The sequence below is a fragment of the Lepidochelys olivacea genome (assembly GCF_965140295.1).
Source record: "Lepidochelys olivacea isolate rLepOli2 genome assembly, chromosome: 27".
Classification (NCBI taxonomy): domain Eukaryota; kingdom Metazoa; phylum Chordata; order Testudines; family Cheloniidae; genus Lepidochelys; species Lepidochelys olivacea.
In genome coordinates, this window is record NC_140437.1 from 15968342 (window position 1) to 15982326 (window position 13985).

Genomic DNA, 13985 nt, shown 5'->3' on the forward strand with positions numbered 1-13985 from the left:
CATAACTGATCCTCTTCCCCCCCCACCTCCCACACATAGGGGCCGAGCCCCTCAGGCCCAGGCACCCCCGTCTCGTGTTTGTTTTGGGGAGACACCCCCCCCCGGCCCAGGTTTTGTTTCCCTGCGGGCGCCTCCCCAACCCCTGCCCGCCGCCCGCCCGCGTTTTGAACCTCCTGCTTGCGAAAGCCCGTCTCATCCTCTCTGGGGGGGCCCTGGGCCAGGATCCCCTGATCCCACTCGCGCCCCAAGCCCCCCGCAAATGAAACTCGCCCAGGCGTCGCGGGGCAGCACTTGGTTTATTTCGCCTCTTTCCTTTCACCGATCTGAAACCGTCACTTCGCAGTTAACTTCGCCCCCCCCCGACCGCCCCCCCGCCCCCCATTTGCTGAGGGAACCAGGGTGGGGGCAGCGGTGGCGATGCGGCCGCTCTCCCTCTCCCTGCTCTAATTGCACACCCGGAGAGGCTCATAGTCCTGCTCGGCCAGCACCAGGCCGGGGCAGAAGAAAGGGTGCAAGGGCTCCTGGAAGTTGCCCCCGAGGGTGCAGATCTCTGCCATGCACTCGGCGTCGTAAAACCCAACCCTGCCGCTCTCATAGTCCAGGCAAATGCCCACCTGCGTGGGGCTGGAATCCAGGGTCAGGAGGGCTGGGGGTGAGGACAGGGCATAGTAACGGTTGCCGGGTATCTTCCGAAGGGCCCAGTATCCATTTTCAGGTTTGAGATCTTCTGTTGCCTTGCGGTTGACACAGTGGCTGGCTACCCCAATCACCCAGTTGCTTTTGCCCCCAACGCTCACCTCCCAGTAGTGCCTGCCTGCGCGGAAAGCCTGAGAGCAGAGGACATAAAGACATGGCTCAAAGCGCTGGGGGTCCTCCAGGACAGCCTGGGCACTGGGTCCCAGTTTTGCCGATTTCAGGTCTTCGGAGAGCTGCAGGTGCGAATGGGCTGTCTTCGGGTCCAGGGTGAGGCGCTCCAGAGCAGACCGCATCACATACCACAGCATCCTTCTACAAACCATGTACGTCAGAGAAGGGCTGGAGAGGACAGCGGGCCTGTAGTGTCTCAGCTCCTTGCTACGCCTAGTCAGCTCTGCCTTTAGATGATCCACCTGGCTATCAGCCATACCTGTTAGGTGCCCATCATGGTCCTCCACCTCACTCAAGTAATCCATTAGCTCCAGAACACAAGCTGCCCTCTTGGTGATGTTTGTCACTCTGTTCTCCAGGCGACTGAGTACCTGCTTCTCTTCTTGGCCAATCTTGGCCATCACAGATTGCTCCTCAGCATACAGGAAGCTGTGCATCTTTCGGAAGTCCCCCATCACCTCCTCCCGAAGGGACTGCAGGTCGTTCTGAGTAGCCTGGATCCTTTTCTTGTAGCAGCTCTGGAGCTTTTCCACACCCTCTTGAGCCTCCAGGAAGTTACAGACCACGTCTTCTATTTCTTTATCACAACTCTGCCCCACTGGGTGCCTCTGAGGAGCCTCCATGGCAGAACCACTGCCCTCCTTCCCGTCCCTCTGCTGCTTCAGCTGTACTGATGGGAATTTAGCAACCCTTCGGTGGGGTTTCGCCACAGCTGGATCTGCTGGCACTCCAGCAGGGTTACACTTCTTAAAGGCAACAGCTGTCCACGGTGCACAGGAAGCAAGGTACTGCAAAGCCCAGCCCCACTGGCCCTGGGACAAGTCCTGGTTACCAGTTCTTCACTAAGTAGTGCATAAGTTTCAGTTTCTCTGAATGCAGTGGGAGGAGCCCAGCCAGGTACTCCTTGCTTGTGAAATCTGCTGGTGTTTGCCAAAGGCTGGAGACCTCTCCTTATCTACAGTACAAAGCTTGCAGTGGAATAAAGGCTGAGTTTGAAATACCCACCAGGCCTGCCATCTGAGCACATCTAGATTCTCTCACTGTGACATTCTATACCATGGGGGAGCGCCCTGTAACCCCCATATTCCTCATTTATATAGAATTGTGATCTTGCATATAAAGCAGGCCGTGTGAGGTATCAGGGGAAAGGTTATGGTGTGCTGAAACCTATTGTTCCATCAAAATATGTATATCATCAATTCATATGAGGTTATGAGAATGTCCTGTATGGTTGTCACTAAAATATGCTATGGGTTTGGGAGGTGCCCAGATACTAGCTCTCCAGAGACAATGACAAGGGAGATAATGACAAGGGAGGTAACCAACCCCCGGTGGGTGCTGGGCAAACATCACCAGCCATTGTCCAGCAAGGGAGCTACAATGCAATGACTCACCTGCATAAGGCCATACCAGGGGAATTCCTCAACCTTCCCTGGCCCACAAGCAATGCCCACCAGACATGCCTGGACTTGTGTTCTCCAAGCACATGAACTAAGAGTATAAAACAGGCACTGGCCACATGCTGGGCCTCTCTCCAGCCCCCCACCTATGCCACAAGCAACAAAGACACTGAGAAGACTGAAGACTCCAACAGAGGAGACTGGCCCAGGTTTAAGGGACAAACCTGTATATTAAGGACTGCAGTATCCAGTGGGTGAGAAAAACTGCTTAATCTAGATGTTGCCCAATTTAATAGAGCTGAGAGTTTAGACTGCGTGCTTATAAATATAATATATTTTATTTTGGTAACTAACTCTGACTTTTTGCCTATCACTTATAATCACTTAAAATCTACCTTTTCTGGCAATAAACTTCTTTTACTATTTATCTTTACCAGTGAGTTTGTACGAAGTATGTGGCAAATCTGCTCAGGTTTTGCGAAGGCTGGTGTATATCCACTTTCCACTGATGAAGTGTTGAATCAATTCATAAATTTGCACTGCTTGTCTTGAGCAGTGCAGGACGGTATATTCCTGAGATACAAGGCTTGGAGCTGCGGGGATTTGGCTGGTGCCTTTCTCTATGTGTTTCATGAGTGGCTCTGGGAGCATTCATGCACTCTAGCTGGGTGTGGGGGCTCCACATGAGGTTGTGCTGAGTGATCACAGCACCTGAAGGGGTTTGCTGTTTGTCACGAGCAAAGCATTGTGAGAGACAGCCCAGGCTGGAGAGTTAAGGGGGCAGAGCGATCCCATGGTCTCAGGCTGCACCCCAGGGATCCCCGTCACACTCACCTCTGCCTCATTTCCTCTCTCTCACCCTAATGCCTCCTGGTCTGTGGGTGCGTGAAATCTCCGCAGCAAGGCAGCATCGAGGCTGGGTGTGGGACAAAGCTGCCTCAAGTAGCAACTGTGCACAATGCAACATGCAGGATGTAAGGCGGAATCCAGCTAAACTTTTAAAACCAGCGGCCAGAGGCAGATTCTTCAAGCCACGGGCTGCCCCAGCTGACCTGCTGTTTGCCTCTGGAGTAAGTGGAGCTGTGCTCAGTCATAGCTGGCCGATGATACCCTGCTCTGTGCAGATGGTCCGTATACAGGGTGTGGAGATGGTGACATTGTCCATAGGTGCATAGATCTGAAAGCCAGAAGGGATCTTTTGATCATCTCGTCTGACCCCTGCATAAGAGAGGCCAGAGAATCTCACCCAGTTACCCCTAAACGGAACCCAGTCATTTGGCTAAACATCTCCCAGAAAGGCATCCAGTCTAGAACTGGCGGTGCCATGGGATGGAATATCCACCCCTCTCTCGCAGTGCAGGTTTGTAAATCTGTGGTGGCACCTGGAGTTGCAGATCCAGCTCTGAGATTATAAAGCCAGAGGAGAGAAACCAACAAATCAGTGGCCTTGGCGTTTCTCACCCATGGGACCAGAGGCAGCAGAGCTTGTCAGGGACGGGGCTGGAACAATTTGTATGGTGCGGCTGCTGAAAGCCACTGAACAAAACCCTAACCCCTGTACATGGCAGAAGCTCCGCATTCGGTGGCTACTCTTACTTCAAGCCAGAGGGTGCTGCTGTACCCCCCAGTGTCTCTGGTTCCAGTGCCTCTTCCCCAGGAAATTCCAGCCCTCCCCATGCTCCCTGAAAAACAGGCCCCAGATTTTACCCCTCACTTGAGCAGGTGGCGGAATGGGAAGTGTCAAGGGAGGCCTTGCCCCTCCCCTAGAGTGAGGAGAACGAACCATGCTGCTGCCCCACTGCACTTGGGTTTCACCATGATCTCCAGGGTTTAGATCAACCCTATGTGAGACCCTGATCCGCTGGTCCCTGGGTCTGTCCTGAGCCAGGATCTGAACCAGCTGGATCAGCGTCCTGCAAAGCCAAGTTACAAACCAGTGAGCACCCCACCCCGTGCCAGCACAATGGCTGGAGGGGCACAGCCCCACTGGAGTGCAGCTGCCCTTGTTGTAAATGAAAGCACCACACAGGGGCAGGGTGAGATACCAGAGGAGAGTGGCAATGCCAGTAACCCTTTCCTTGCTGCAGCGCTGGTGGTGAGTATGTTTGGCAGCAGGCTGAAGGTGCCAGGAGCCCCTTGGGTCCAGGCAAAACCAGGCTGACCCTGATTGGTAACCCGCACGCAAGCAGCAGGGTGCTCCATGGTGTCTTAAAGGGGTGGGGCACATCAGGGTGCAGTAGGTCAGGGTGCCTTCCCACCCCCACTTCTCTTCAATGCGCCACTTCCAGTCGGTGGCAGAGTCCAGGGTTTCCTGCCAGTGAGGAATCCTGAGTGCTTACGTCCTGCCTCCCCTCACCCTCCGGCAGCCAGAAATAGCTCGTGACATGGCTTGGCACCAGGTGGAGTCTGCGGTGCTCAGGATCCGGGGGTAAGTGCCACTCTACGCGTCAGCACATGGGAATTCCAGCACGCAACGGAACAACTGGCTTCCCCTTTATTCTGGTTGTGAAGGGAGAAGGACGGGAGCCCAGGGGCAGGCAGGTGCGGAGGCCGGCGAGCCGGAGCGGGGGGAGGTCCCGGCTCAGTGCTGGTCTTGTCACTATTTGAAACATCCAGCTCTATCATCACACGAGTGTGAAGTGTTCGGGGCCCTCGCTGCGGCTGCGTGTGCAGGGCTGGAAGGGAGCTGCCCGCTCGGCCAGCTGAGTCATTTCGGAATTGGGGCTGGAGCTGGGCGGATGGCAGTAAAGCTTGGGCCCTTGGAGCCCGCCCTTGTTAATGGGGCCGTTTGCCAATTAAAGAGGGGAAGAGGAAAGGAGGGGGGAGGCAGCCTGTGAAAACCACGTGGAAGGCACTGGGATTTAGCCCAAGAGCTGCAGCAACGGGGTGGGGGAACCCTGGGAAGGCGTCGGGTGGAAGCCGCGGAAGAGTGCCGGCTCCGGGAGAGACGAATCGGGTTATGCAAGAGAGCAGGCTGCTCCACTGGAAGGAGGCCGTGGGGGTGGTCTTCTGCTGCGCCTGCCCCGGCAAGCGGGGCCCCCCGGGGAAGGCGCAGGCGTACCCTGAGCAGAATGGGACACTCAGCATGACCTCCCACTGCAAGGTAATCGCTCCCTCCCCAAGGGGCCATCTCCTCTCTGCAGCGCAGGGTCCCACCTGCCGCGAGACCCTCGCAGCGCCACTTAAGAGGCAGGGGCGACACAAGGGACAGCCGTGGGAGCTTCTGGGCCTGCTGCCTGCCCGCCTGGGGACCCAGCCCTGCCAGTGTATAAATCGGTGTGTCAATCTTTTGCACGTGCACGTGGCTGTGTGTGCGTGCACAAATACATGTGCCTGGGGGTGTGCACGGATGCATGTGTCTGTGTGGAGGTGCACGCGCGCGCACTAATGCGTATGCGCACATGGATGCACGCAGATATGCAGCAACTGGCATGCAAATATGCAACTGTTGCAAATATGCAGCAACTGGCACGTGCAGCTGCAGAGGGTTGGGCTGAGCCCTGGGCTGGGAGCCGGGAGTTCTGATCCCACCTCAGACCCCTGCACTGGGCAAATTATGTCGCTTCTCTGTCCCTCAGTTTCTCCACCCGTACAATGGAGGGATATGGGGATCAAGTGGTTCACGGGCCCAGACTGTCCCTGAATTCAGGACAGGATCTCTAAAGTTCTCTTTAGCTCGACGGGGCCATAGACTAAGTGCATGCATGCACCTGCCCACCCCACAGCAGTCCCGGCGTCACATCGGCAGGGCTCTCCCGGCCCCAGCCAGCTCCCGCTGTCGTCAGGAGCACCCTCTTCTCCCTTCTCCATGGAGTCCAGCGGGAGCAGAAGCAGCACTGCAAGGCACTGGCTAAGCAGCCTCAGCAGGTACGCGTGGAGACTAGTTAGCAGCCACCAGGGGTGCTGGCACATAAGGACGCAAGCCCAGACCCAGCATAGTAACAATCCCCACCTCAGAACCAAATCTCAAACCTGCTCCGGCTCCCTGATCCTCCAGAGGCTGCTGGAGCCCCTAGAATTTAGCCTCACCTCCCATCACAAGAGGCGGCTCCTTCATGAGCTCCCACAATTCAGACCCAGGTGTTCCCAGGCATAGTATCAGCCCTGCTCTCAGCCCCCTGGTCTCCTTCCAGCCTCTCTGCGTCCCCTCCTCCTCCCCGCTCCCTCTGCTGCCTGCCGCATGGGATCCTGTCCAGGCCCCTCCAGGGCTGTCGCCTCTGGCTGTCTCGCCCAGTGGTGCATCGGTCCCTGCCATGCAGCTGCGGCTTTGGGCAGACGTCTGGAGTCCCTCGCCCTCTGGGGAAGAACTCTTGCATGGGTGTACACGGACGGGGGTTCAGCGAGCATGGAGGAGGGGCGACAGGCATGCATGGTGCTGACAGGGTGCAGGTGCTGAGGGGAACGGCTAGGCGTAGGGTTGTCCTGGCTGCTAGCGGGAGCGTTGTGGCCTGCTCACGTTTGGCCCCAGGCTGTAGGAGCTGGGACCCAGGGATGGGTGGGAGTGGTTCTGCGCAGGGCCCAGAGGGGTCAGGCCTGCACAGGGGGCCTGTGGAGTACAGACATCTCGGGGGGGCTCTGGCCGGGCCTGCCCTCTGCCTGGCAGGGCCAGTGGTAATGGCACATTGTGTTGCTGATTTACTGACCTCTGTCAAGGGGCTTCTCAGAGCTCCGGGGGACCCGCAGCAGCCAGCGCTGCCCAGTGAGGCAGACCAGACGCTGAGCCGAAGCCGGTAACCCAGACTCCCTTCCTCTCTCCTGCCCCGTGCCATCAACCCTCGCTGCCATAGAATCATAGAATATCAGGGTTGGAAGGGACCTCAAGAGATCATCTAGTCCAACCCCCTGCTCAAAGCAGGACCAATCCCCAATTTTTGCCCCAGATCCCGAAATGGCCCCCTCAAGGATTGAACTCACAACACTGGGTTTAGCAGGCCAATGCTCAAACCACTGAGCGATCCCTCCCCCCGCTCCCCCCCGTTGCGCCATCAGGCTGCTGTCGTCCCCCTCACCCTGTGCCATTGTCCGTGCTCTCTGATGGCCCCACGCCCTCCCCTCCAGGCATCAGAAAGAGCAATCGCCCTGGGCCCGGTACAGAGAGCAGCACGGAGCCCATATCCATGAGCCACACTGACCACGAGGGCCAAAGCCGGCGGCAGGCCCCACATCACCAAGCCCCAGCTGCCCCCAGTCCCTGCATGGTCCAGCAGGATTGCTGATGACCAGGGGGTCTGCGAGATTTGCTGCCACCGGACCTGCGCGGAGGGTGCATCTAGGCTGCAGGAACAGAGGGGTTTTACCTCAGGTTAAAGCAGCGGTCAGGATACAGCACTGCAGTTTGAACCGGGGTTAGCAGCTCGCCTTCAACCCCAGGCTGCCCCCCGGGCTTTTACTGGAGCTGACAGCACAGTTGCCTTGTCTGCTCTGCTATTTTAACGGGAGTCAAGAGCACCCCTCTCTTTCCAGTGTAGACAAACCCTGGGCACGACGGGGGACAACACAACGCAAAGCCCAGCCGAACCTGGCTGCTCTCTGAGCCAGCGGGCTCGGGCTAAGAAGCCCACGTGGCCGTGGCTGGCAGGTGGCACGAGGGCCTTAGCGAGAGTGGGGTGGGGCGCAGAAGTGAGGGGAAAGAACCGCCTGGGGAGCAGAATGGGTCTGATGCAGAGCAGCCCCGGCTCGCCAGGCCTGGCACTCGGCTGCTCCCGGCCCCGGGGGATTGGCGTGCCATCCTGCTGCGTCCTGTTGGGTTTTTCCCCAGGAGGCCGGGCTTGCGAAGGCGCCTGGAATCGCTGCTCTCCTGAACGTTCCTGGAAAGCAGTTTTCTGTTCCTGGAAACCTAAGCTCAGCCTCTGTGCTGCATGGGAATGGGAGGCGGCAGCAGCCAAGCCAGCGCTGTAATTGTACAGCTATAAACGGCTTTTTCTTTCCTCGGGACGCCAGGGCCGACTCTCCCTGCTGGACTGAGCAGGCTGGCAGGCACCAGCCTCCAAAGGAACCCAGATCTCACGGCTGCTTTGCCAGCAGGACCATTCGCCTGAGAATCCTGGGGGGCTTGGGAGAGTAAAACGGGAGCTTCTGTCAATCCCAACCACTGGGGCCCTTGGGGGAGGAGGACGGTAGAGGTGGAGGGACTGTACTCTGATCAATTTGGGGTTACCCCTGCCCCCTTCTGGGGATTGTGGGAAACATCCTCATTCATTATCACCGCTCCAATCCAGCCTCAGCCCTGGTTGTGCTGCCATCTACTGGTCCAGCCAGGTCTCTTTCCCTTGGGCAGGAGTTTGGGATGGGGAGGGAGCCATAGATTCCCCCTCATTTCATCCCGTTTGAATCCCGCCTGGATGCCAGCACCGCTCGGATGCGCATGGCACTGCTTTTTAGAGCATGTGGTGTTTGGTTGGGGAAATCGGACAGTCAGTGAAATTAGAAGGAGGCAAATTTAAAACAGATTTAAGGAAATATTTTTTCAGATGAAGTATGATTAGCCGGTGAGACTCCCTGCCACATGATATCAATGAGCTTAGCGGGATTTAGAAAAGGATTGGCATTTACATAGAGAACAAGAATATCTGGCATTAGAACCGAAAGGAGTAAAAAATAACCAGGAGGAAACTTTGAATGGGAAATAAACCTGCTGGCCTCAGGGTGCAAGATCGCCTCTAACTGATGGGGGTTATTCCATAAGTGACCACTAGAGGGGTTCTCATGCCTGATGTTGGGCCCTGTTGGAGCCGGGACACTGAATTAACTGGACTCTGGTCTGATCCAGTCTGACAAACCCTGTGCTGCAAATTAACTCCATGCAAGAGCCCGCCTCAGATTGGCAACCCTGGCTCAGAAATTCCTCCTCCCAAATATTTAGTTAGCCCTGGTGAAATTAAAGGCTCCCTGGAGACTGGGGGGCCTTAATTATCCACAGAACTTCCTCCAGGCCCTGCCCTGGGCTCATTTGAACCTCTCTGCTGAGACTCTCCAGTGGGAGGGTGACAAGGGCTGGGATGCGGACGCGGGCCCACCTGGGAACTGAGCTGAGCCCTGACCAGCGAGGAACCTGTTACTCTACCTCCCCATTCCTGCTTCTCAGGGACTTTCAGCCCCTCCCCCCCCCCGAAAGAACATCTACACCCCTCTTCTCCCTTAGCAGTGGGCTGACTAATCTAGTCAGGTTCTTATCCTGCACCGGTCACCGGTACCTGAGCACCCTCCTCCACTTGTGCACGAAGCGACACGGCTAACATCTGTCCCCTGTGGTCCCTTCTCTTTCCCGCTGCCTGGGGGTGTCTTGGGCCTGACGTGGCTTGTTTGGGCAGGCTTTGGGTTGGGAACGTCCGTGCAGCTCTGTGCAGAGATCAGCGAGCGCAGCTGACAGGAGTGCCCGCTGCGTCAGGAGCCGACGGCAGGGAGATCTGGGAGGGCTCTTGGCTCCCACGGGAACTTGTTCCAGTCTGAGACGGGCCCCCAAGAGAGCTCTGCTGCCTGCACAGACAAGCTCCCATCGGCCTTCCAGCCAGCGCCCTGGGCCATTCGGTAGGACACCTGGGTTCAGGCCCTGTTTGGCCTCTTGCTCTGCTGAGCTGGGACTGGAGGCAGCTGTCTCCTTGGGGAGCAGAGAACCGTATATTGCTCTACAGCACCCTCTGGCAGACTCTCCTGACAGTGTCAGACGTCTGCCCGGGGGCTTCAAGATGAGGTGACACTTGTAGGGTGGGTGGGATGTTCGGACAGGGACCCTAGCCTGGGAACAGACAGTCACAAATCACCCTGAGTTCCTATCCCTACAAGTCTGTGCGAATTGGCCTCAATAAAAGCCAGGGCTGGTACTCACAGACAATTAATGACCGCAGTCCCTTGCTAGGCAGGCAGGTAAATACCCTCAGCCCCAGTTTACAAATTGGGAAACTGAGTCACAAAGGGGTGGGGGAAGGGATTCGCCCAAGAGCCACATGAGAAAGTCAGTGATGGACCAGGAATGGAACCAATCTCTCCCCACCTGATGGCTGCAAGGTTATTGTACAAGGAAGATGCACAATAGTGAAACCAACCTGAGACCCACAGCTAAAGAGACCACCTTATGGACCCCACAGCCTTCCCAGTGCCTTTTATCAGCTTCCTACTAAAGCCACCTGGCTGAGTGTAAAAAAAAAAAGAAAGAAAATCCAGCTCCTCCTCCATGGACACTCCTGGTGCTTTTCCTAATTTGAGGGGTTTGCTCCTGAATTCTTCACCAAGTTATTCTCTCCCCATCGCTACTTTTCACCCCACCTCCCCAGAGGTGGCTGCGTCCTCAGTTGTTCTGTATACAGCCTGGGACATGGACTGGGATCTTTCTCAGTGAAAGGCACTGTACAAATTTTAACATTTAGGTTCCAATCTGGTCCCCAGCAGGGAACAAACATGAGATTTTGCAGGATTAGCTAGACTCTTATTAGCTTCCCAGGAAAAACTCACAGTTAAATTAACTCATTGCTTAAAATGGAATTTATTATAGGCCAACTTTACTGCTCCTTTTTGCTCTGGCTGGGGGCCTGTGTTCGGGATGGAGTTTAATCTAGTGACAGCAGGTGACTAGGAACCAGGACTCCTAGGATCTATTCCCAGCTATGGGAGGGAGTGTTGCCAAGTGGGGTGGAGCACAGGTGTAGCTGGCAGAATTTCTGCCATTCCCAGGTCTGCCACTAACTCACTTTGTGGCCACACGCAAGTCACTTCAGCACGCTGTGCCTCAGTTTCCCCCGCTGCAAAGTGAAGTTACTGATCTCGGCCTCGAAGGACGGGCAAGCTTTGAGGCTGGATTAATTCACGTTCGATAAGCAAAATGAGATTCTCTGATGAAAGATATTTATAGGTGGTTAAAACACGTGTCCTCGCTGGGGGTCTAGAAAGGCGTGTGCCCCAGCTCACAGCAGAAAATGCAGGGGGCACCTCAAGAGCTTGTGGGTTCTGGTAGGGGTGTATGTGTGTGTGTGTGGGGGGGGGGGTTGTTGTGCAGATGCAGTGCAAAGGATCCCTCTCCTTCAGTCTCTCTTTCCCCTTCTGCACAAAGCCAGCAGCAGCAGCGAGCTATAGCTGGTAAATTACAGCAAACCAAGAGCCCAGATAAGGCTCCCAGCTGGGGCCGGTGGTTTGGAACAGAAATGGTCATAACTGCTAGGAGAGGACAAGAGGACGCGGAAGGCGAGCGCTAGGAAGTGGGCGCCATGGGTGAGGTAGGGTGGGCTCATTGCCCCCGACAGATGGGGGATTCTAGTCTCTCACTTTACTGCTAATTCTCTTTGTGGGGGGCTGGTCAGTGGGTCCCTCAGGCCCACTCTTGGGAGTCCTGGCACTGATTTCAGGGTCACTGCTGTTTATCGACAATTGGCACCAGGGAGGGAAAAGAGGGTGTCACATAAAATGCCTATAGCCAACACCGCGGCTGTGTGTGTGTGTGTGGGAGAGCCAGAGCCTTTCACCGGCAGGGCCTGGTGGGATGCAGTGACCGTCTAAGAGCAATGCCCAGACACCATGGTGATGGGTGCAGTATAAGAATCTAGACAGGCAGAGGGGGGCCTCCACTCAGTTCCCATGGCCCTCCCCTGTCACTGTAGTGAAGCTGAGGGCTGCATGGACTCTGGGCTCATGAGAGTTTGGGGAGCTTTTTGCATCGCTGTTTGCACTTGGTGGCTCTCCCTCTGGGTGCCCGGTGTTCTCCCGGCGCCCCCGTGGGCAGCTGTGCGTGCTGGGGCTGAGGGACCCTTCCTGTCCTTTCCCACAGGAGAATGTGGAGATGGGGCTGTCGGGGCGCAGGATTCGGGCCTGGATCCGAGGGAGATCGCTCCGCCTCGCCGCTCAGAGCCAGGGGAAAGGTAGGCAACTCCCCGCCCCACATGGCCAGGGCCGGATTTCCAATTAGGCACAGTAGGCACGTGCCTCGGGGTACCTAAAAGTTAAAAGTGGGTTAAAAGTTTCATTTTTTTTTACAGAAAACACAAAGGTCAGCTGTAGGGAAGGGGGGGCGGGGAATGAAGGTAGTGCCTAGGGCCACATAAAGTGTAAATCCAGCCCTGCCAGTGACAAAACCCCGGGAGCTGAGAGACCCTCCTGCGAAACAGGGTCCCAAGGAGCCTCACAACCCTGCTCACTGTCATCCTCCCTGCCCCGCACATGGGGAAACGGGGCTGGGGAGAGAACCCAGGTATCCTGGCTCCCTGCCCTGTGCTCTAAGCCCCAGCCCCCCACGAGCGCTGCATTCTCCCTGGAGTGCACCGGACGCTGCCCCCCACCATCCCCGCCGGCCAGCCCAGCTCCTGGCCCCGGGCACTGCAATCCCACAGCCTGGCCAGGAGACTCTGCCCCACCCGTGCGGGACTGTTGCTAAGAGACGGCTCAGGAGCGTTTCAAACAGCGCTGAGGCAAAGGCCGTGTTCGGAGGGCCACCCTGCCCAGCCGAGGCTGCATCGCACTCCTTGGGGGAGCGGCCCAGCTGATGCTCCCATTGCTGGGGACCCCGCTTTCCAACACCCAGCCAGTGATCTAATCCTGCTCCCATGCTGGGCGCAGGCCTCTGTCGAGTGCGCTGCCACCCGGTGGGCAGTCTGTGTAATTGCAACACTTGGGTAAAAGCAAGAGGGGGCTGTGAATAGCCGGGAATTAAGGCTGACACTGACCCTGGGCCACAGACGGCTTCCAGCAATGCCCGCCTCCGCCATGCGGACCAGCAGGGCAACGGCTAGAGGCAGAACCCAGAAGCTCTTGCTCCACCCACGGGTGCTAAAGGAGCACACCGGTGTGGCTACACGGGCGACCCAGGGGACTGAGTGAGGAGCTGGGATGTCCTGGGTTCTAATCCCAGCTCAGGACTGAAAGCCAGGACTCCTAGATTCTGTTATTCCCAGTTCTGGAAGCAGAGTCTACCGGTTAGACATGGGGGCTCTGCACCAGGATTCCTGGGTTCTATTCCCAGCTCTATGATGTGGGACATGTCCCTTCTGCCTCAGTTTCCCCACTTGTGAAAGGGGGATCAATGTCCTGACTCCACTCCCAGTGAGAGGGGCAGGGGGTTAACACGTGCAAAGCTCTTTGGGATCATCAGAGGGGTGGGGGAACAGGCCAAGAGCAGCCTGGGCGAATGGGAGAGGCAGCATGAATCAGGGATGGGGAATTTACAGGGCTTGTTCCCTTCCCCTCCTGGTAGGAGCCCCGACAAGGGAGGAGGAAGCTGCAGGAGATGCTGGATTGCAGCTGATTTATTGAGCAGAGGATCTGCTTGGGTTCTGGGAGTATTACACTCGTGCTTAGAGACTGCTGGGTGCTGCATCTACATGGGACAGTCCCTTCCCCGAAAGAGCTAACTAAGCAAGAAAATCATTATCTCCCTTTAGTGGGGGGAAACTGAGGCACTGAGAGGGGACATGACTACCCTGAGGTCACACAAGGCATCTGGGGCAGAGCTAGGAATTGAACCCAGGTCTCCAGAGTCCCAGCCTAGGGCTATAACCAGCATCAGCACGTCCAAGGGCCAAGCCTGGGATGCTGACTCAGTGCCTGGCAGGAGGCACTGGCTGGTCAGGCTGATTGACCAATTCCTTCCCAGGCGTTCCCGCCCTGCAGCGTCTCAGCAAGCCATTTCTCAGGCTGATGGAGCAGCCTCAGCCTCGACTGACGATGAGGGTGGAGTAGGAGGGGGTGGAACGCACCCACACGGGCTGGTTTTAGCTGATCTCTGTGGCTTGTGTCTCA

General features: G+C 56.8%; 2 protein-coding genes across 4 annotated transcripts in view; one reads left to right on the plus strand and one right to left on the minus strand.

Moving 5' to 3' along the window:
- Positions 1–443: 443 nt before the first annotated feature.
- On the minus strand, positions 444–1490 carry LOC311513573 (nuclear factor 7, brain-like; the record flags this gene model as incomplete). Its single annotated transcript, XM_084615494.1, has 1 exon — positions 444–1490. One exon carries the CDS (start codon positions 1488–1490, stop codon positions 444–446), a length of 1047 nt encoding a protein of 348 aa, XP_084471620.1.
- A 9909-nt stretch (positions 1491–11399) lies between these two features.
- The window catches only part of GRB7 (growth factor receptor bound protein 7), a 41826-nt gene continuing 39240 nt past the window's right edge, over positions 11400–13985 (plus strand). The window contains exons 1-2 of one of the 3 annotated variants that reach the window (XM_084615945.1): positions 11400–11473; positions 12022–12112. In XM_084615945.1, the coding sequence (XP_084472071.1) occupies positions 11465–11473; positions 12022–12112 (100 nt within the window). In that variant the 5' untranslated portion in view covers positions 11400–11464. The remainder of the gene's footprint in view (positions 11474–12021; positions 12113–13985) is intronic. The other 2 variants (XM_084615944.1, XM_084615946.1) reach the window with 2 other exon arrangements.